The sequence below is a fragment of the Takifugu flavidus genome, chromosome 8 (genome assembly GCF_003711565.1).
Source record: "Takifugu flavidus isolate HTHZ2018 chromosome 8, ASM371156v2, whole genome shotgun sequence".
NCBI lineage: Eukaryota > Metazoa > Chordata > Actinopteri > Tetraodontiformes > Tetraodontidae > Takifugu > Takifugu flavidus.
In genome coordinates this window covers 13250815-13272944 of record NC_079527.1, presented here as the reverse complement: position 1 = coordinate 13272944, position 22130 = coordinate 13250815, and the positions used below count along the sequence as shown (strand labels likewise).

Below are 22130 nucleotides of genomic sequence, written 5' to 3'. Positions count from 1 at the left end.
GACTGGAGCAAAATAGACACACGCATCTCTTTCTAAAAGGCAAAGCTTTATAAGTGCTAGATTAGATAACAGCATCTCTACCAACAGGACTAAAGACATGAAGAGAAAACGCTGCTGTGGCGTCAATCATTAAATCACTTATTTAGACATAAATGTGCTTTTGATGCTTCAATTCTAGCTGAAATCTATAGTTTCCTCCAATGGATGAAAGCAATTTTTGACAGCAGCAACTCTCGTGTTGAATCCGGAGGCTTGAGGCGCTGTGGCAATTGGACAGTAAATAACCAAGCATGAAAAACATAAAAATATAGTTGAGGGAGTGTGTCTAATACAGGGCAAACTGCTGTCTGAGGCTTCCCTTATCTTTAGGCCAGGTTTGACATATTGTGCCCATCTAAGAGACGGTAGTTTGGGTCTGAGATAAGAAAGACCAATCAAAAGTCACAAGATCAAGGTCTGATTCTTTGAACAATCTGGTTTGAGTTTTGCGGGCAGCAGCTCCGACCACAGACACCCACGGTGACTGACCTTGATATTTGACCTCTCTCATGAAAGCCGGAATTGCTTTTTTTTTTTTTTTAGGTTGCCCTGCATTTATTTACAGGTAGTAAAGAGATATAACGTTTAAATTCAGTTTCTCTGCCTGAGCGACTTCACAAAAGTTAAATTCCCCACCATTTTTTTTCACTTTCTGCGCACATCAATCTAAGCTGGCAGGCCAAACTCGGTCCAGTCGCCGCTGACTAAGTATGGTCTGAGCTCAAAACCTAAATAATTTAGCTGGAAAGTCGACTTGATAAATGCTGGCAGTGCAGGTCAATACATTACAAGGATGTGTGGAACAACTCTTTGGTAGGATTTATTATGCATTGGGGGAGATAAAGGCCATTGATTGCCTCCAACAAGGTCACAATAACACCACTTTCTTTACTGAGAGGGGTCTATCTCTTCTGACAACAACTTAAGTTCGCCATTTGGCAACGCCGGGTAATAATGTTGATCAAATCTGGAAGCAACTGTCTTATGTAAGGAGATTGCAATAATGGGCTGTATTTATATGAAGGGATGTCTAAATCCTACATTATTCATGGAGCTGTGGAAAATGTGATGGCAATGCTAATATAATATTGACCTAATCCTAACACTGCACCCTCAGACACACACACACACGCACGCACGCGCGCACACACACACGCTGCACATGCACATTACGGAAAGTCTTACTGGAACGTATCTCTCCCTCTTATGATCAATTCACATGCAACATAGGATACTCGGGCACTCGATACAAATGTTCTTCTTAAAGGTCACAACGATGACTCGGCAGAGAGGAATCAAGACGGATCCAAAATATTTCCTCACCAGAGACCAGAGGCACAGAGTGAGTTTTCTGTTGGTTAAGAGACACTCGGGGGGGACTTTTCTCTGTTTAAATGCAGGACAGTGTGGCTCTGAATCAGGATTTGGATTCGTCTGAAGTTTCTAGAGATGTATAAGCAATGCGGAAGCCAAGACATAAACATGAATAACGCAACAGAAAACTTTTTGTAATTTCAACGGGAATCATTGGCGTTAAAGGGGAAATGTGTTACACTGGGAAAAAAATATGTTTCCATGGTAGACGTTTTTCACACTGCGAGCGCTGGAACGGCATCATGCTGCAAAAGAGCTGCGACCATTCTGCAGAAAAGGCTGTCAGAAATGACAGAGCTGCTGAGGAGTTTGCAATTAGTATGCTTTGTTCAGCCATACATACAACACAGAAGACAATATGGGAAACGCAATAAAGGTCCTTCGCGTCATGCAGCCGTGGTAGTTTTCTGAGACAACGGAGGCCTTTCCGCTGCTCTTTCTTTATGCAGCGTCTAGCTTGATTCTGAAGTGGGAAAACAGAGCCTCGATGAGTCCACGCGGCCTCATCAACAGAGATTTACAAAGGCAGAGCAGAATTTCAATGGTGCTTCCAGGTTCTGTTAAAGGAAAGGCCAGGTTGGTTGAGGAGAAGAGAGGGGAGGAGGACGGGTATTTATGGATTCTTGAAAGGCACTGTGTTGACACTTCAACCTTTTAGGCTCACAGAGGACAGCCGATGCTGCCGTCTTTCACTTAAACGTCAACACCTGAAGGGAGGAAGGGGCCGAACCGCAGCCTCTCCTCACTGGGTGAAGTGAGGAGAGCTGTTATGGTGTCCCAGTAGATAAAATCAAGTATATCTCGGATTTTAAACCACACAACTAATACATTACCACACTAAACAACATGTCTGCATTAGAAGATTGTTAGAGAAATCCAATCCAGCATATATTTTATTAAAAACCCATTCAAACCAATGATAAGGTTAAGTTCTACCCCCCCACCCCCACCCCACCCTTGCCTCTATAGATCATGAAGTATCAGCACACAGCATATACACTACCTGCAGTCTGTACCACCTCATCCCAATCAACACCCTGCAGCAACTCAATTACCTTCCCCTGACAGATGCACTTTTCAGCTAAGCTACATATCACTTACAGAAGACAGAAAAAAGCATTAGTAAAGAATCTAATCAATGGGCAGAGATGAGCGTATAAATTAAACACCTCAATCTGCTGTCACACATCAGTTTTCAGGCTCGAGTTTCCTTAAAGTTTGCCGCGTCTCTCGTTAAAAAAAAAAAAAACTAAAATAGTTTTGTCCTCTAAATTGTTCCTTTTCATACATTTGTGATGGAAATGAGGGTTTTAAAGAAAGAGCACCGGAACACAAACCTACAGAGGGCTTCTTTATTCTGCAACTTTTGTTGTGCTTCGAAGGGTTTGAAGAACTTGCTTAGTCCTGATTCTAGGACCTGTGGGATGGATCATTATGTCTTTGTCAGCTTTATTTCACAAATTCAGCCAGTTTTATTGATGTGTAAACATCTCGAAGAGAAAAGAGCTCAAGGACATGCAACCATAAGGGCGTCTGAGTCCTGCTGGACCAGAATCCTATATGCTGCCTGAATGGGCAGCTTTGATAAGATCAAAACAAAGAACTTCAAGTAAATATTCTTGGAGCCGTGATTCACTGCAACAGATTATTCCAGTGTAACCTCAACGGTCAGGGTGACCCGTGTTGGTGTCACGTTAATAAAGGCTGAATCCAGCAACTGGTGAAAACATATCCGGTCTGAAATCAGGCTGATAAGACAGTCGGCGATAAACATGCGTGTTTTGCATATATGCAAATGCTCCATTAGGGTAGAAGCCAGGATCTATGTAGATATTAAATGTAAACAAAGCAGGGTTAATGCTCACCATTTCTATCCCAGTCCCCTGTGTCCGTGACTGCAGTGTATTTTCAAAATGAAAGACCTGCCAGTTCCAAGGTTGCTTCAGAATTGACCTTTTATGTAGCTCGCTAACATGTCCAATCCATGACTTTTGTACTTGCTTGCCTCACAGGGAAACAGCCAATCAAAGTCGGTCTGCTCACTGCCCAGTTATGATTCCAGTTCAGCAAGTTCAACCAGTAAGAAATAAGCATTAACGTGGAGGTCCTCCAGTCGGGAACGCTTCAGGCCTGCTAGCATCGGAACACGGCCGGTGTATATTCATTTTAACCCTGTTATCCTTCAATTTTCAAAATGGAACAGTGCTTAAACATGTCATGGCTTTGATGGTCAGTTATATCAGTTTCTATAATCACTATGGTTAGAAGTGTGCCTTTGAACCGTTACTTGATTCACATTTCAAACGTGAACATCTCTGATTTGACGGTTCCTCATCCATGTTTGCAGAATGCACACGTGAGTCCAGTCAGCTGTGGCTCCGGCGGTGTCCAATTTCCAAGGTTCTGAGCAGCACATTAGACGCCTGGAGTTTTCTCAGCCGAACAAACTTCAGCAGAGCGACGTACAGCATGAACATATGGCCCCGAACGACATAAAAGGACAAACACGAAAGAAAATGTTTGCATTTTCAAGGAAGTGCGCGCTCCTGACAATCGAGGTCATCGATGTCTCCGGTTTTGTTCCCTGTCTTTGACAATGAGGGAAAGTTTAACCAGATGAAGGCTTGATGCTGCACAGCTATGGAGGCAGTGCCACGCCTGAAGCTGTCCATCAGACACATAGAAGAGGGCACGGTGGGCTGCGATCCAAACAGGCCCGCTGAGGATCCCGGCCTGCTGTTGTTGCTGGCCCACTCACTCTCAAGGACCTTTGGAGATCAAAGTCCAACACACAACAAGAGGGGGAGCAACAGAGAGGCAGAACAGAGAGATAGAAAAGGAAGGATGCTTCACAAGAACCCATGTGGCTGCCGAACGCCGGGCCTCTTAGTGAGCGCCGACAACAGTCAAAGGGATTTCCTGGACAAGGTCTGTAAAACATCCACTCTGAGTCAGGCAGACACCTCCGTCCGGTGCCAGGCGGAGCATCTTCCCACTTTAGCTCCATTCTGCGGCACCTGAGATTCTGTACTGAGGAAAGGATGCGCTGCTTTTGATACTCCAAAAAAAAAAAAGAAGCACTTTTCTCAGAGGAATAACTGAAGTGGCCACTTTCACCACTTTCGCGCCCCTCACAAAAACAATAGGAAGCACCGCGTTCTTCTGCTGACCAGCACCGTTGTTTGACCTCAGCGAAAATGGGACGAGCAGCAGAGCCGAACAAATACTGAGCTACGCCAAGCGTTGAGAAACAACTTAGACCAGCTAAAATTGGACAACAAAAGCATAAGGACAGGACTCCTCAATACGACCGAGCCGAAGCGAGAGTTGCACAGTTGGCCTGTGTCTCATGTTAGCCTGGCGCATTATCGACCGCTCTCCTGCTAATCAGGACAAATAACTAATTACACGCATTCCTACATTAACGATTAGGGGCAGTTGGGCTTTAGAAGCGCGCTCATATCATATCACAGCGTAGCATAGCAGGACGTAGCCACGAGCACCAACCTGCCTTTAGCAGCTGTTTACAAAGTCAACCTAAGTTGCGTCGTGGTAAAGGTGACAGTCCCGAGGACACTCTCCGAACGACACGGCTCTGGTCATGAGCAAAACACTATCAGAGAAAATATGCAAAATTCACTTTCAATGGAGTCGTTCTGGGCTTATCAGTGGCAGCAGCAGCCTTCGTGGACGCCGCAATCACCTGACACCCTTCTGACAGAATGTTAAAACACTTTTTTGTATTCCACTGAGTACGACTGACAAAAGTGAAGCTGGCATTAATTTTGTTTGCACTATTTTATGCATATTTCTGTCTTCTTCTGTCTGTAGAGATGAATTTCCATTTAATTACGCGTTTTCTGAGATACACGTTTTCTCGGCGAGCACCTCACATCCTCTGGTTTTCTCTCCATTTAAATGGTCGCAAGTTGTTGCTGGAAACCACGAGAGACATTAAATTTAGACAGTAGATTATAAATAAATTGTAAGCTCTTTGCTGAGGGGAATTATCCAAAGAATTAAAAAGGGGAATAGACAAGGTAAATGAGAACATGGACGAAAATGAATTTATTTAGGATAGCGGCACCTCACTCCCTCAACGGGGAAAAAAATGGCATCTCAATTCTTGTTTCTCCTCTGACAAAAGCTCAACTGTGCACAACGATTAAGAAACAAATAGATACAGAACATATCTGAACTTTCAGGAGGAATTTACTTGGATCCCAATCAGGAAAATCACATTTTATGGACTATTGCCATTCAATCCCACTCAAGGCAGGCAAAACAGAGGTACTCGATCATACAGGATCATCCTCTGTCTGGGGAACAGTTTATTGAAGCACAGGCGCACATCAAATGCAGATCTCATTTTCCCTTATCTACCAAATAAAGCTAAACTCCATTACAAAAATGGTTCCGCGCAGAAAAATCCTGACCTGGCAATTCAGAGGGAAAGGTAGAAATCTTTCTGTCTGTACGCCGAATAGCTTTGCAGCTCAGTGAACACATGAGGGAAAAGAGGGAAAGAAGATAAGAGGAAAGGAAGGGAAACCAGAGGAAGAGAGAGCGGGAAAGAAATCGAAGACACAAGCTGGGTTCAATTTAGAGGCTTCCCACAGGAGGTGGAGTGACCTGTATCTGCTACAATAGAGGTCATGCAATTTTTAGTGGATGCCTCAGTCTTTAGAGAATACTGAGGACCCCCGCTTTGATGTGCACATCCAGAGGAGAAAGATAAGGGTCCCCATCGCACGCAGGACCCCCCTGAATGACCTGAACGGTAGATTCCTATTACGGCTGCTCCCTCCAACACAGACGTGCAATTGACACTTCACAGTAAGCTACAACACTAGCAATCGGCAAGCTCGGTGGAAGTTGCTATGAAGTCAGCCATCCAGAGGAACTCCGCCGATTCCTCATCTTCCTGCCTTTTACTCTCAGCTGCCAAATGTTAAAGGGAAAAAAAACATGAAGTATATCTATTGGAAAAGTGTAATTAAGGTGAAAAAAGCAGCACGGAGAAAGTGTTATTACGCAAGTCATCAACCCACAGTCAGAACAAATTGTGTCAAAGTCTTTTGACATAGAAACCTTGAATCAGTGCTGAAAGGAAGAGCACAAACCTTCAGTTTTTAAAGATGCACACCAGTTAGCCTGCACCTCCTCTGCTGTATGCGAATCCACTGAATAAATGGCATAAACACTGTGCACCTACCCAGAATATTAAAAAGAAAAGCAACAACAGCGCACAAATAAACAAACATGCGAAGATACGGAAAAACATGACCTTTTACTTCTGCTGGCTGCCCCAGAGAAATTAGCAAACATTCAAGTAAACATCTGCAATCGGTAGAATTCATTTTAATTACTCTCCGCAGAGACGCATAAAGATAAACATTTAATCAACCTCAACCTGGTGTTCGATCAGCTGGACGTCTCAAAGACTGATGTCCGCGTAAACACCTGATGAGGTCTGATTTGCTGCCACAGTTACAGATATCAGGACAGCTGAACATGTGGGGCTGCTTTATAAATATAGGCTATTTCATATTGTGCTTTATGTTCACATCCCCATAGAGAAAACAGCCATATGTCTTCCTAATATCAGAATGTCAAGCGTGCTATCAAATAGCACGTTAATACATCTGTTTATAAAGGGAGTGATCCATACGAAACCACCTAAACATAAAGACTGAGGGCCTTTAATTACATGTCGGACGTCAGCGTGCTATATTTTAATAATATTTAGTGATTAAATAGTTAATTGCCAGGTTGTTCACGATGTGTGGTGAAAAACTGCAAAAAAATGGGCTAAAAACAAGCTTCGCGAGCCTATAATTTTATTCAAGGCGATGCGGAATCAAAGTGGAAGGATCAGAGAAGCACAGTGGGTTAACTGAAATTATGCTTGTGAGATAAGCAGTGAACGATTACGCTTCACACGCCTATCTTCTCGTGTTGCTGCCAGTCTCTGAGCTTTATCGTACCTCCGGAGTCATTTGTCGGGGCCTTTAATGCTGCCTCCCTGCCTGTCACCAGTCCACTGCCTTCCTCGGTGCCTCTGCTCGGTGCTGAGTGGCGGCATGATGCGTACAGGTGCCACGCAGCGCTGCCGCTGCCGCTGCTGCCGGCAGCCTGAGACGCGAGGCGGACGGGATTATTCCTGACAACGGGGGCATTAAGTGTGTAGCCGTCCAGTGTGGGCCTGAGCTGATGCGCTCTTGCAGTTCATTCTAAGTTGAGAGCGAACGCTGGCGGTACGAGCGGAACGTCGGGCCCTTCGTTAAAGGCTCGGAGCGTCACAGCGGCTCAGGCCCCCGGACCCCCAACCACTCTGTCACTTCCCCCGTCACTTCTGCAATAGGAATGTTCATTAAAACTTCATAATGAGCACTCGTTGGATGCCGTCAAGGTCGACAAGCAGGTAAACATCCAGGCGTCGAATTCAGCGTGTTGTTGAATATAGAAGATACGTTTTCAAGAGGTTAATGACAGGCAGAACTGTACTATACTGATAGCTGCAACTTTAAAGGTCCCTTTAAGCGAGTGTTCTTTCGTGTTCATTCATTATGCTCATTAATAGTCAGAGTGAAAATGAAATGTTTTTCTTTTACAATATCTCTAGCAGCGCTTTATTTTAATGATTGTCTCTTTATTACAGGGCAAAGCTGCACATGCCCTAGAGGGAAAACTTACCTGTCTTTTGTCCTCACGTAGCAAATCCTAAACACTGTCATTCAAACTGGAGCCTGTGAGAGCAGCTCCAGTTATACATTATTAAGGGAGGGGAGCTCAAACTGAATACCATAATGGCCTACCATAAATAAAATCAGCTATTTCCTTTGACTGGTAAAATCCCAGTGGGTGGTAGACTTCTACTCAATCCTATAATAATGCTCCGGCAGAATTGGCACTCTAAAGGAAACTAAAGTGTGACAAGTCCATCTTGAGAGCAGAATTAAAATAAATTTGCCGTTTCGCAGCACACGTGGAGTATTGCAACCTTGGTCCCAGCACAGCCAAATATAAAGCTGACTCTGTTTGATCTTGACAGGGATATAACCCTAAAGCCGCTCCTACGTGAGACGTCCTCCTTTAAAAAGATTCTAATCTCGACCGAAATGTCTGGCAAAATGGAGGTCATTGTGCCAGAGAAGCCAGCGGACAATAGTGCTGCAGAGCGGAGAGGAATTCTGTTTCATCCCAGAGACAAGGCTGACATCAATGGCTGAAAGAGCAGCGACGGGGGGGAGGGGAAGAGGGGGTAAATAGAAACTTTCTGCCAGTCTTTGTGCAAACAGACGCACTGGGCAATCATCCTTTCTCATCATGTCTCCCATACAAAACAGCTCATGAAGCACTTTTGTCAACAACAAAAACAAAAGGGGATTTTTCTCCCTAATTTTCCGGCCACCGCCTGGTCCTTCTCTGAAGGCTGATAGCGTATCCGCGGCTCGCGCTGCGCTCCTGCCCTAATGACGTGAGTATCAGCCAACCTTCTAAACTGGCGTCCCCTCCCCCGGATCTCCAATCGATTGGTTCCTCTAATTTTCCAGTAAATGCTCTAAATGTATTCTTGCCCACCTTCTTCTCAGGAAACATGGGGGAATAATGAGAATGAAATAGAAATGAAGAGTTTTGTATTAGCTTCACTTCACCTCACCAGCAGCACCTAAGCCACCCACCCCCCCCAGATTAAAGTTTCCAGGCGGAAAGTCAACTTCAAGAAAAAGAAAGAACCTTCTCCCACAAGAATCTACAATAAATCTACAGCAAATATCGCATGAAATAAAGGGCGAACATGAAGCAAATGACTATTAGCCAGTCAAAGACCGTGACAGTGATGATTAGAACCATCCAACTGTCTAAACAACTGCTACTTTAAAGGGCTGCATGCAGCTCACCAGGGTCATTTATGATCCTGTAGCCTCTGCGTATTCTAGGATTTCCTCAGTTTGGACCGCGATAAACAGCATTCCCAGTTATATCCAGTCAGAGCACTGGAACATCCTTAACTAAAAGTGTGTTGAGCGTCTGAATTGATGTCATTTTCACACAACTTCCTCAACACCCTCTTCCTTCTGTTAGCCACCGATGACGCACACAAACTCTCACCTGCGTGGGGGAGGCAGAAAAGACGTGTCCTTGAGTTTCTGAAAGGCTTCCCTGCAATCCTCAACATTACTGGGATTCACACCGCAGCGCCTGAATCCAATTTCTTTTTTTCTTTTTTTTTTTTTTGGTGCACATTTTTCCACCCCCAACATCCTTCCAGACCCTTAAACGTCCTGGAAAGTGCAGCCCAGAAATCTGTCTCTTATGATTACATTTGGTAATAAATGACCAGACATGCTAACAACGGCTGCCGACAGCATTTATCCCCACCGAATGCCTCGACGTACGTTTTGAGATCAATTTCAAAGCTGCGTTAATTAATTTAAACTGCTCGCAGCACAATACAGGTCAAACGGGGCAAACGAGTTACAACATCAGCCAATTAGAAACACACAATCTTTATGCATTTTTCACTACTCGGGCTCAGCTTATGAGCAAAATCTAAAAATATAAGCGATGGAAACTTGGACAGAGAGGGAAATGTGGTATTCCTTACACCCCCCGAGTTCGTCGGCTGTTGGCAGATCCGTGCCTTTGCCACTGATAAATTAATCCCTTCATTTATTTTCCAAGAAATAATATTTAACTGTATGTCAGTGACTGATTACCCCTCTGCCAAACCCTGCTCCTTTAAACAAGCCTGTCTGCTTTCTTATCATCTGGATATTTCTCAGTCAATTAACTTTCATCACCGCAGACGACTATATTTCTATGACCACAAGGAGTTAATCTAAAGCAGGCCCGACTTATTGCTGCATATAGATTTAAAGCTTTGTCGTCTTTAGGTGTAATTAACCGTCTTTTTTCCCTAGAAAAGAAAGCAGAAAGCTCAGAAAACAGGTTAGCGTTTAATTCTGACAGATATTGACGTAGTACAATATAGCACTGTCAAGACGTCAAATCGGCTGTTGCAGACAATAAAAAAAGGAAAATCAAGTGTTTCCAATAAAAGCAGCTGAGAGAAATTACAGGACACGGCCGTTGCTGCAGATGTAGCTGGCAGCAATTCTCCTTTTTCTTTGAGAAGAACAAAACCAAAAACCTGAAAGGTCCCGTGTCCTTGATACGGGAATATTAGATATCGCTGCGCATCAGGTGTGACGTCTTCTCACGAAAGCAAAATGTTATTCGATTTGATTTTCCAGAGGGAAATTAAAGCGGCGCACCAAAACTTCAACTGCAACACAAAGATGGAATGTAAGACGCTCGGAGTCGGCCAATAATAACAGATAAACTCCGATAAAGGTGAGAGAAATGTCTGTGTTTGACTGAGAGATGTACACTTCTGCTCTTTACGCCAATATTTGCAGAGAAGAAAAAAGTTAATGTGATTAAAGTTCTGGAAATATAACAAAGGCGGCTGGAAATGAAAGACGCGTGTTGGGGTTGAGATTACGAAAGAGCCGCTTTGGCAGCAAATACGAGCATAAAATATAAATGAGCATGAACAGAATCCATTTTATACAGCCCGATCGATAGAAATGATCTGGTCACACATAGTAAAGATAATGGTTCATGACATACGGGGACGCAGGCAAAAAAGGCCTGAAGAAAGGAGCTTTTTCTCATGGACAGAGACAAAAAGTGCATGAGCCGGGGCGATAAAGCCGTACCTCATTAGTGTTCCACCGGTGTCTCTCCTTTGGCAGCGAGGTGCATTTTGGTAGACATTCAAGCAGCTTCTTGGGCAGGTATATTTTCAAATGTCCATGTTCATCTACAAGATAAAGACAAAACGGTATATTTAGCACAAGCTGAGTCTTCCTCCGTCTCCTCAGACGGATGCTGACTGTCAAATAACCATCCCCACTGAATTTATTAAAGAAAAAAGAATAAAGTCCGCATACCATTTTACGCTCAGCTTAATCATTTTATTGTGAAATGTGTTCTATCAGGGGAGTTCATCAGAATTCTTTTCCCGCTGTCATCTTGTAAAAGCTGTGTCTATTCATTATTTAGACACAATAAACACCCTTGAGTGATTTTATAGTGTACAGGGATTTAGTGCAGGAATGTGTGTGTGGAGGCTTGAATGTGCCACATTATTTAGGGAAATAATTACATTTGCCGCTCCTGCCGCTTACACAGGAATGTATGTCACTCAGGGTAGAATTTCTCCTTGACAACCAGTTCGTGAGCAACGCTGAGGTTTAACGGCGGCCTGGTGCATGAATTGATTGATTATTTCCGCTAAAACATGCGGATGGATTAGATGGGAACAAAAGAAAGGTGTTTGAAGCAAAAACTTAAATCTATAGTATAATACTGTTGCTTTTTGCCTGCATTCTTAGAGCATTTTACATCCAAAACAGGGATAATATGCAAGAATCTCATCAATATGTGTTGAATGAGGGAGAGGGATGTTAAAATATTAGCAATGACGACTGCCGCCGTGCTTTCAACTCACTGAAGGTGACAGAAAAGTGCAATTAAAGAGAAATGATGTGAAAGTGGATGGTTGGACACTGAGGGAAGTAAAGGCAGAGAATATGAGTGCTGAGTCGAGATTCCTGGTGGTGAGGAGGTCTGCACTCGCCTTGGAAGAAGAGGGGAAAAAGTTCAACCGAAGCAAAAACAGCACCTAAATGTCAAAACAAATAAGTCAGCAGTGAGCCTGATCCTGAGAATATAACAAGAGCATGCCCTCCAAATCACAGTGGGAAGGCAGCTACAGCTCAGAAATCTCCATATGGAAAAATTCAATGGGAATGAACACAGTGGGTCCACAGAGATGGATCTGGCTGGATGCCGCAGAGCCTAATGTGTGAGGTTGAACATCCCTCCCAAAGGGAGGCAGAGGTAGCTGCAACGCTGCCGTTCCATCTGTACCCATAATCCTGCATGTAGACACTGTTTTATATGAGCTGCGCAGGTCTCCGTAATCATTCGCTTCGCCCAATTAAGAACCACGAGCAGCATCTGCTCGCAGATACCATTAGAGTTGTTTGACACCGTCACGACCGAAAAAGAAACACGTAAATTACCAGAGACGCACAAACGTGGCTTCGAGCGTCGTCTTCAGGGATGCACGGATCTGATATTGATGCCGATAATCACCCAGTTACCTGTGATATCAGCACCACCGTGTCAGGTCAACCTATTCCATTAAATTCTGTGTCATTGTTATTGATTTTAACAGTTTATTGTCACGTCGCGCCGTTATATCGCTCCATACTGGACAGCCGGACCAACGCTGTGGTAAAAAGGAGAGATGTTTTCAAGGATTCTTTAATTCTTTAAAGCTAATGTCTAATTTAAGGCTTCTCACGTGGTCAAACGGGCAAAGACCAGTATTAGATGTGGCTTTGAATCAGGGCTCCATATACCAGCTCCTTATGCACTGCTACAGGCATCTCGGAGCCCAGAGTGGCTGGGAAACAGGTGCTGGCAGGACAGGTGGAGAACCAACGAGCAGTTCCTGGCTGCAGACCCACATACGAACAAAGGAATGCATCCATACATTAACCCAACCATTAGCCTAAGATATAGGGGCGCTAATGTAGACAACATGGCTGTAATCTGTATGAGAGGGCTTGATCCAACAGTCTGTTGGAGCAGTTGGTGGCCTGATAGAAGAAGACCCAGGTATCTTTGATGGCTTTGGAACAGACAGGACCGTGAACTCCTGGTAGATTTAATTATACATCCTTTTAAAAAAGCAAGAAGCTGCAGTCTGTGAAATATTCATCACCTTCCACTGAAAGGGTCAGGAAGTGTCCTCAGCACCAAACAAAACCACTCCAAAACACGGAGAGGCCCCAAACCCCCAGATCTGCATTCTGGGCCATCTCCCGTCTCACAAAATCTGTTCTGTAGATCTGCTGTTTGCAGCCGACAGCAGCAGCAGCAGCTGATACATATGGCGAGTTTGTTGCGGCGCAGATTATTGGGGATTCACCGCTGCCTACCGGCGTAGCCTCCTGTGACACGTGGAGACGGAGCAGGATTGGGATATGTCTCAAATATGTTATGGATTCTCTCAAAGAGCTGGTTGAGATAGAAATCTGTCGTTGGGGCGTCTGTCTGTTCATTCTGCCAGGGGGGGGATATACAGCGCACGGCATCTTGAAAAGGCATCAAAAAAAGCTCACGTGTCGTTTAACCACAAGCTTCGCGAGCTTACGGTGATAACTGCACCACAGGTCCGTTGTTCTTTGATTCCTCCTGCACAGGCGCAGAATAGTGTCGATTCGGTTGATTTTAGGCTGTAGAAGTTAATCTGATTAAAAATCACACATATCCATTAATCCATGTGCGTATCGGAGCCTGGTGGCGGTGGCTTGTTAAAGGTTCCAATGGAACAACAAACCAACATACAGTACAGCTTCACTCTCAGCTTCAATAATATGGACAAACAGTGTTGAATTTAGGGCAGAGAGGCTTTTCTATGCTAACATTTAGACCACAGCGATGCTAAATATACCAAGAAAGCCGATGAGGTGTTTATTTCAAACCAGAGCGGTTCCAACGAGCCAAGTCAGTCACCTGACCTGAGTCCAACTGAGCGTGTGTCTCGTTTACTGGAGATACGGACTGAAGGCAAAGGGCCTCAAAACAAGCAAGAGCCGGATACCGGCCTGGCAGAGCGTCACCGGAGCGCACGCCAGACGTCAGCTGACATCCTCGCTCTCACACGGTCCGTGAGAGCGAGGATTTGGAGCCGTCTAAGATAAAGACAGACATCTAAGGCACAATATTCACCGCACTGTATACAATAAATAAATCTATTTGGTTTAATTTAACAAGAACAAAATTCTTCCAAGGGCTGCTGCTCTGCATCACCTGGCAGATGCATTTATTAGAAATGCTTTCATTCTTAAAGTTAAATAAATTCAATTATAATAAAGCTAAAGATGAATGGCCACGTCTGGGGTTTCTATCCACGTGGACACTTCTGAGAATGTGAAGGAGGAACAGAGAGCGTTCCAGCAAAGTGTTTCAAGCTAATTAAAGATCTGTTTGCTGTGGCATGGAAATCTACACCCTGGTTCCTGCGTCAGCCGTAAACAGCCGACAGGTGAGTATCGTGGCTGCCAGATTTGGATTAGATTTACAGAAGCTCTTTCTAATCAGGTTGTCTGATCTGATCAGTGCATAACATCAAATTAGCTGCAAAGGCTCGGCTGTAGTTGGGGAGGTGTAGGTGTGGAACATAATCTAAGACTAGACGGGAATATGTCTCTTCCTCCCGTAGGCTTCCCTTTTAAAGAAATGCATCCTGTATATTTCACAGTCCAAAAGGAAGGTTTGATGACTTGCTTGTACATTAGCCAAGAGAGGGATACCGAAGAAACGACCGTTTGGTTGTAAAACACTAAAGTGCCAGACAGGCTGATACAGAACTTGTTACGCAGGAGGATTTGCTGAGCTGAGCTGGCACACCGGAGCCAATTACAGTCCAGGAGCTGACGAGGGAGCCCACATACGGAAGGCTAAACAGGCAGGACTTCTGTTCTACACGGTAGCTACAGGTCTGCAGCCTTCAGGTGCCATTACCGCCCACTTGTGAGCTGAGGAGAGGACATCTGAGTGGCCCTTCATAATTCACCTCACCCTGTGTCAAAGGCTTATAAAGATATATATTTGTGCACGCTGATGTTTGGATTATTACCCATCCTGTCTGCTAAGCAAACACTTGGGCCGAATTTAGGGTTATCTGTCATGCTAGCTTGCTCCGGCCCCACCCCAGAGACGCTAGCAAGGGTCATGAGACTGGAAAGGCTGACAAAAACAAATCTTTAATCAATATCTGAGCCCTGAACGAAAAACTCTCTCTCTCTTCTGTCTCTGTCTCAGGAGCGCTCTGGGAGTGACAGTTTTTCTTTTTAATCTGTGCCCACATTGTGGAGAAATTGCAAGCTAATGTTTTGGCTATGGATCATTCAGCAAATCGCTGCTGGCGGTGCATATCCAAAGTAACAGTTTGAATGCAAGCGTTTTCCACAACAGTTCAGTGGCTAATATGGCTTAACGATGTGAAGAACAATGTAACTGTACCCGTTCTTTAGTAACTACACCTAAAACAGAAGGGAGAAGAATCAGAAATGAACGAGGACTTTACAGGATTAGCATTTGGCTCTATTCTCTGGCCAGTAAGAAGTGCTGTGAAACTGAATTAGGCCTGTGGCGATGTCTGTTATCATTATGTTGGATGGCAGCCATCCGCTGAGCTGGACCCAAAAAAAAAAAATCTCCCGAGAGTTTACTTCCAAATTTAGCTCCATGAGCATAGCTCGGACATTTTTCATCAACTGGGCTCAGAATCTGCGGCTACTATAAACAAGAACAAGAACACACATGACGTCACACCAACATGTCAAAAAGAAATCAGGATTTAGAGCTATGACATCAACAGGAGAGGACAGGAAACACCAATAAAGGGTTAACAGAAAGATTCCACCGCTGGCAGATTTGTGTGACAAAACGGTTGAAATCACAGCAGATTTTACAATTACCCAATTAAACAGTTCACAAGTGGAGAGCGTGCCATGCTTTAGCAGCAGATCGGAGGCAGCGTGCGAAGCAAAGGTGTTAAAAGTGTGAAACAAATAAAACAGAGATGAGTTGAAACAGCCAAGGTGCAGCGGCGACGTGGTGGCGGGGGGGGGCAGGGCTGGGGGCGGGCTCTCGATGCAACGGGACCATAATCAATCAACTTTGAATGCAGAAAAAACCCTCATTGGCTGTGACGAAAGGCGCCTTTTCATGTCTCTGCTGTGTAGCCAGACGCTTCCCCATCATTTGGCCTTGAATATCTACGTCGATGGTTCCAGGATGGGAGAACTCAGGAGGCGCTGGAGCTTGTCCAGTGTTGAGGAGAGAGCAATTGATTAGGCCAAAGTCTTTACTCTCCACTGCTTGTGGGAGATCTTGAACTGAGCTTTACTACAACAAAGGGCCATATAAGCAGTGTCAAATTTCCTCAGCAGCAATAACAATGATTGGCCCAGAGTCCAGGGACCGGACCCCACGCAGCGTGATGGTTCATGATGTGGACACGGACGGAAGGATGTGGGCTTGAAATGGCCGCGCGTTACCGCGGGACCGAGAAAACAATTATCTTTATCATTTGGCCTATAGCCTGTTCGATAACTCTCTTACATACAGTGAGATTGCTGCCTGAACTCCGCCGTGGAGCAGCTGTGTTACAAACTGCAACCAGGACAATATTCCATGGCTTCTAGCAAGAAAAGGTGTGTGTTCACTCTACACAGGGGCTAAAGGAGGGGGTTTCTGCACCGGATTGATGCATAAATCGGCATCAGGGGCGTCAAAAGGACAGCAGTTGAGCCACTGTCACTTAAGTAAATGTCAAAATGAAAAGGACATGATGTTGTTAGCGTGAAATAAACAGTGAATTGTCGTCTCGTCGGGCCTAAGCGGAGAGGTCACATGCGTGCGTGAACCCTGGCTGTGCCGTGAGTCCAGGTTGTTACGCTAATATAGCTAATATAGCATAACTGGAGAGGAGCGTCAGAGAGTCAAACAGCTAAAAGACCAAAGGAGAAAAGCCCAGGCCTCTTACTGGAAGTTCAACAAACATGCACACACGCTTAACTGCCTGCAACAAACTGAAAATGACTCTTTATGTGTTTCCAGCCCTCACCAAGCTCACCCATCCATAAAATTCCCATCTCAAGGAGAGCAGAGGTGAGGTCTCTCTCCTCCGCTCCCCCTCTCCCGCTCTCCCTCCAGCTCTCGCTCCCCTTTGCTCACACGCTAAACAAAGCGCCTTCTTTCTGTCATAAGCACTCCCAAAATTACTCAGCCGATTACTCAGATCAGTGGTTTACCTGCCTGTTTGTGCTGCCGCGTCTCGTCCTGCTGAGGCAGAAAGAAAGGGAGGGGGGAGAAGAAAAGACCTCCAGGCTGAACGCATTAAAAGCAGCGTGTCTGACATGGATACTGTAATACTGCGCAATAACATGAGAGAAAACGGCAAGAGCAGCAAAACGTGTTGTCATTCACAGCTGTCACACATGAGGGGGTGACGCCAAAGTCTATCGGCGGCGGCGGTGGCGGCGGTGGCCCCGCTGCAATCTCGCCGCCACGCGTCTGCACGAGCAGCTCCCTGCTGTTTATTTAATCTCTCAGCGCAGGCACATTTTAAAAATCTAAAAAGGAATGTGGGTCAGCGGAGCCCTTCTAGTGACAGGGAAGACTCTAAAAGACTCCCAGTACATGAAAACACTTAATTATCAGCCAGTCTGGGGTCTGGATCAACAGTCTTCCAGCTGAAGGGAGACTGGCCCAAATGTTTGGGCTGAGAAACACGGGGGCACGTCCGTCGGTGGTGGGAGACAGAGAAATGGAGGGGAAATGGCACCCAATCCAAATCAAGGCCTATATTCCTGACTGATTTGTTTTGGTTGTGACAGAAAATAGCACTTGTACACAGACTTGTAAGTGCAGCGAACCAGAGCGATTCCCGCTGAAGCTGGATTTTACAAGTCATAAAAACCTCGGCTGTGATGTTCTGCTGTCTTTGTTCTCACCGAGCACACGTATAAACACGCGTTATATCATCCATTTCAGGCGAGAAAAGAAAGAAATCACAGGGTATCGTTGCGCTGCGTAAAGTGCATGTTTATTCTCCGTCGCTAACTCGGATGGCTAACCCCTCCCTAGCAGGAAATGCACGTGCGGGACAATAATTGATGCCTGCCTCCTCTGCGAGGGTCCGCTCAGGTCCTGATCCCCTGGCCTCAACCTGAAACAATCACTCGTAGTTAACGGCAACACTTCAGCTATTGACAGCGAGATCCCGTAAAGGAGACACTTCAATCAACGGAGCAGCCAGAGGCGATGTTGTGTTAGCAGAGGGGAAAAACAGAAGAGGGGGGTTAGAGAGGAGTGTGCACGTGGACGGATGAAATCAAGGAGTAAATAAATGAATGGATGAATGAATAATAGATCGGCCGGCGAGCGGCCTGGAGGAGCAGCAATGCAGTATGAATAAGTGGATCTTACTGTTGGTCTCTGTGTCATCACTGATACTCTTAGGTGGACCGTGGCCGGCATAACACACAGCTGATCTGTACATTCGATCCGGATTACGAACTTTCTTCAGTCCTTCAGAGGGCAGAGAGAAAAGTAGAGAAGATAGAGGAAAAGCATAATCCCAGTGGTAGCTAAGCAAACCGCCCAGGCAGAGCAGTATTAACCACACAGAACATACATTTAACACACAAGAGCTGTTCGTTACGACGCCATGCTAATGCTAGCGCAACGCAGTGAGTGAATTAGCAGTTTCAGGTTGACCTTTTGGACCCGCGCTGCCTCACTTTGGCGTTTGTTCTCCTGCTGTTCTTTATGTATCAATGGAAACGGTATGACTCAATAGAATCAAACCTTGGGCGCGCTGCAGAGCAGCCAGGAAAGGTCTATTTCAGGCAGGCATTAGGAATGACCACAAAGCAGATCTGTATCCCATCCATCTACCTCGCAGATCCAGATAAACGGATGGTGGGAAGGAGGAAGAAATCACGGAGGGCCCGATTCAGCGCGGACGAGCGAGACGTGAGACATGGCGGGAGCTTAAACTCCTCCCTCTTTGGAAGGGAGGGGGATATTTACACCGGTGCACGAGCTCCTTTCTAAGTTAGCAACTTTTTAAACTAAAATCAAAGCGCGGTGGGTTTGTGCAGAACCCCGGGCCTGGCGCGCGCACTAACCTCCGCTGATTGTTTTCGCTGTCACGGCGTTCAAACAGATTAGATTTATGTAGGTTATTTAACACACCTGTTTTAAGCATCAGTTAAATCCCTTCCATTTATCTAACTTTAAATTAGCATAAATGGGCTGCGCGCTTGTGCTGGGTCTGCATAAAGCCCTGACAGGATCAACATTCATCACCAAATGTTAAACACATCACTTGGGTTGCTTTTTTCCGGTTCAGCACAGCACTTTGGTCCGTTTTGGTTTGGAGCGATTCATAAAAGCGTCGGCCACGGGTTTATCCAGAGCAGTGTCATACATCAAACCTGTGCTTTTACAGCCCTCCAGGTCTTGTACTTAAAGTAACAGACGTGCGGCGCTTTGTGTGAAAAGCAAACACCCCCAGAGGGCCCTGACAATCAGCGGGGTTATACCTGAGGACGTAAACTCCCCACCACTGAGTGGGACTGGGTCACGGCCCCCGGGTCTCGCGCAGGATGAAACCCTGGGTTGTTATCAGCCATCATAAGACCTGCCAAACATCTAAGAGTGATCAAACCGCCTGCATACCCCGAGGACGACGGGTTAAATGGAGCGTGGCCTGTTCTGAAGAGAGGTCTTTCTGCCGCGTTTGTTTGTTTCTTGCCGAGGACGGCGGCCAGGACCCCCCACCCCCCTCGCTTCATATGGAACGTAGATCCCGGGAACACGGAGGGGAGGAAAGCTACGCTCGGCAGAAAGCAAAAAAAACTCATGAATTTTTACGCTCCTAAAGAAAAATACTTGGCTATATTATGGAAATGACTGTGGAATAAGTTGGTGGTGAAACAACTATTTCATGTTTATATAAGTGTTTGTTGATCTACGCGGTAATAAAGGCTTACAGAGCTCAGAAGGGATGTAGCTAAGACCCGGGTTCAGACAGGAAAGCGTGGTTTGCACAGACGTCTCTTCCCTGTTTGTCTTCCAGCCCAGGATGGTGCTGACGGCTGTCAACTGCAGGTAATAAACTCCCAAAACGTCTAGAAAGCCGCCGTCCTCCTCAGTAAACACTGTTCAGGTGTGTAAGTGGCTGTCAACTAAAACCAAAGCGAGCGTTTTGCATCAAAAGCCGTGTTCTACATTAATTAACAGCCTGGAAAAAACTGGACACGGGAGTGGAGACGGTGAGTGGCAGCAGGAGAATAAAAGCTTCAAGGTTCCTGGGTGTTGACAACATTTGTGCAGAGGTATAAGGGAACGCGTTCTGTCTCGCTCCTCCTCCTCCTCCTCCCTTTGCCACTGACCGGCCTCGCAGGAGACTGAAAATAACTTAACCTGCTCAGCGATGGGACTTCCACGCCAGGCGAGAGCAAGAGCTGCAGCTTAACCAGGGTGGGGGGGGGGTATTTACAAAATTCAGCTATAGATACGGGTGCATTCGTATGCACTCAAGTGCCGTCATTATTATCATGACGCCAGATGTCTTCATCATTTGTCACAGCCTCAGACAGGCCCCTCATCCTCAGCGGGCGGCTCCATACCGCCCCCTGGCGGCCGCCACCATAGCGGTTGGCACACTGACATCCAAACGACTGAATTCCTTCTCTTTTATCATTTCTCCCCACACGGACGGAGCAAATGTGTTTACACTTGTTTGGAACATTAAAGTAATTCTACATCAAAAAGAATTCCTGTTTGAAGGTAGTGACACCAACCTCTTACAGAGGTCTATTGAATTTCCCAGCCTGGAACAAGATGTGTTTGAACAGCTTAAAAACTGCCGGACCAAAAAAAGAAGGAGAAGAAGAAGAAAAAGATGCAAAAAATCTTCTCTTTCTCTCTCTCCGTAAAATTAAACAGCTGTTTCCAAAGTGCAGCGTGGTGGTTTTGCTCCCCCTTGGTCAACAGAAATCAATAAACATAAAAATATCACAGGGTTCTTCGGGGGGGGGGGGTAAATGATCACAAGGATCACGTCAGATTCTGCTCATCATAAACACGGATGGCGAGAAATGACAAGACAGCTTAATCAAACAGGAACACGAGGCTAATAGGCTCAAGTCTTCCCAATCTGATTGTCCGTGTTTGTCTCATAACATCCTACTTGTCAAATCATGGCAGCATCACCAAGCACTCTTAGCAGAAGGAGGCTGGTGGCGTTGATCTCATGGCTGCATGCATTCTTTAATGACTCACCTAAATATTCCATGGAGCGCAAGTGCATGACAACAGACGTCTACATGGAATTTGATCTCCCACTAAGAGGCAGAGAAAAAACCAACCTCCCGCATTTCATTTTAACTTATGCAGCTGCTGCGAATAAAGAAGGGGGGGTGGCATCGTTCTGTCCTGTATGTGTAAAGTACTTTAACGGGCAAGCTGGCGGAAATCCTCCCCTCCGTCCCCCCCGATCCCTCTGCTGTGATGGCATTTCGAGTCAAGTGCGCCGGGGCTCTCCAAGTGGAGCGGACGCGCCGCGTCTCCCCCAAAACGCGGGCGCATTGTTTGGCTGGACGCCTTGTTTGTCAATAAGAACAACAAAATACGTCACTTCTGCCGGGATGCGAAACAAAAATTGTCGCGCTTCAACTGAGAGGACCCCCCCCACCCCTTACCCCCCCCCCCCTCCCCCCGCTCCAAGAAATCCGAAGAAAACTCCACAAAATACAAGCTCCATAAAAATAAATGCGATCTGATCTGATCCGTATTAGGATGCTTTCGGGAAACAGCGGATTGACACGCGGACTACCACGCGCACGCCGCCGGGTTTTAAAGCGGCGTAACGAGGGAAGAAGTTAGTAGATGCCGGAGACATGTTGTCGTTAACTTGTTCGTAACAACTTGATTTGCGGGTCCTAAGACGCGGGTTCCGAGCGGATTAAACTGTGCACGGCGCACTTTCGCCACGCCGACTGTTTCCCCGTGGCGTGCTTTTAAACGTGGGCTACGATGAGAGTAGTAGC

The 22130-nt window shown here is 45.7% G+C and overlaps 1 protein-coding gene across 1 annotated transcript in view; it reads right to left on the bottom strand.

Moving 5' to 3' along the window:
• camta1a (calmodulin binding transcription activator 1a) overlaps window positions 1–22130 on the bottom strand; it is a 223643-nt gene that overhangs the window by 201030 nt on the left and 483 nt on the right. Inside the window, 2 exon segments of the mRNA XM_057042122.1 lie at window positions 11142–11245; window positions 18499–18600. Coding sequence (XP_056898102.1) covers window positions 11142–11245; window positions 18499–18600 — 206 coding nt within the window.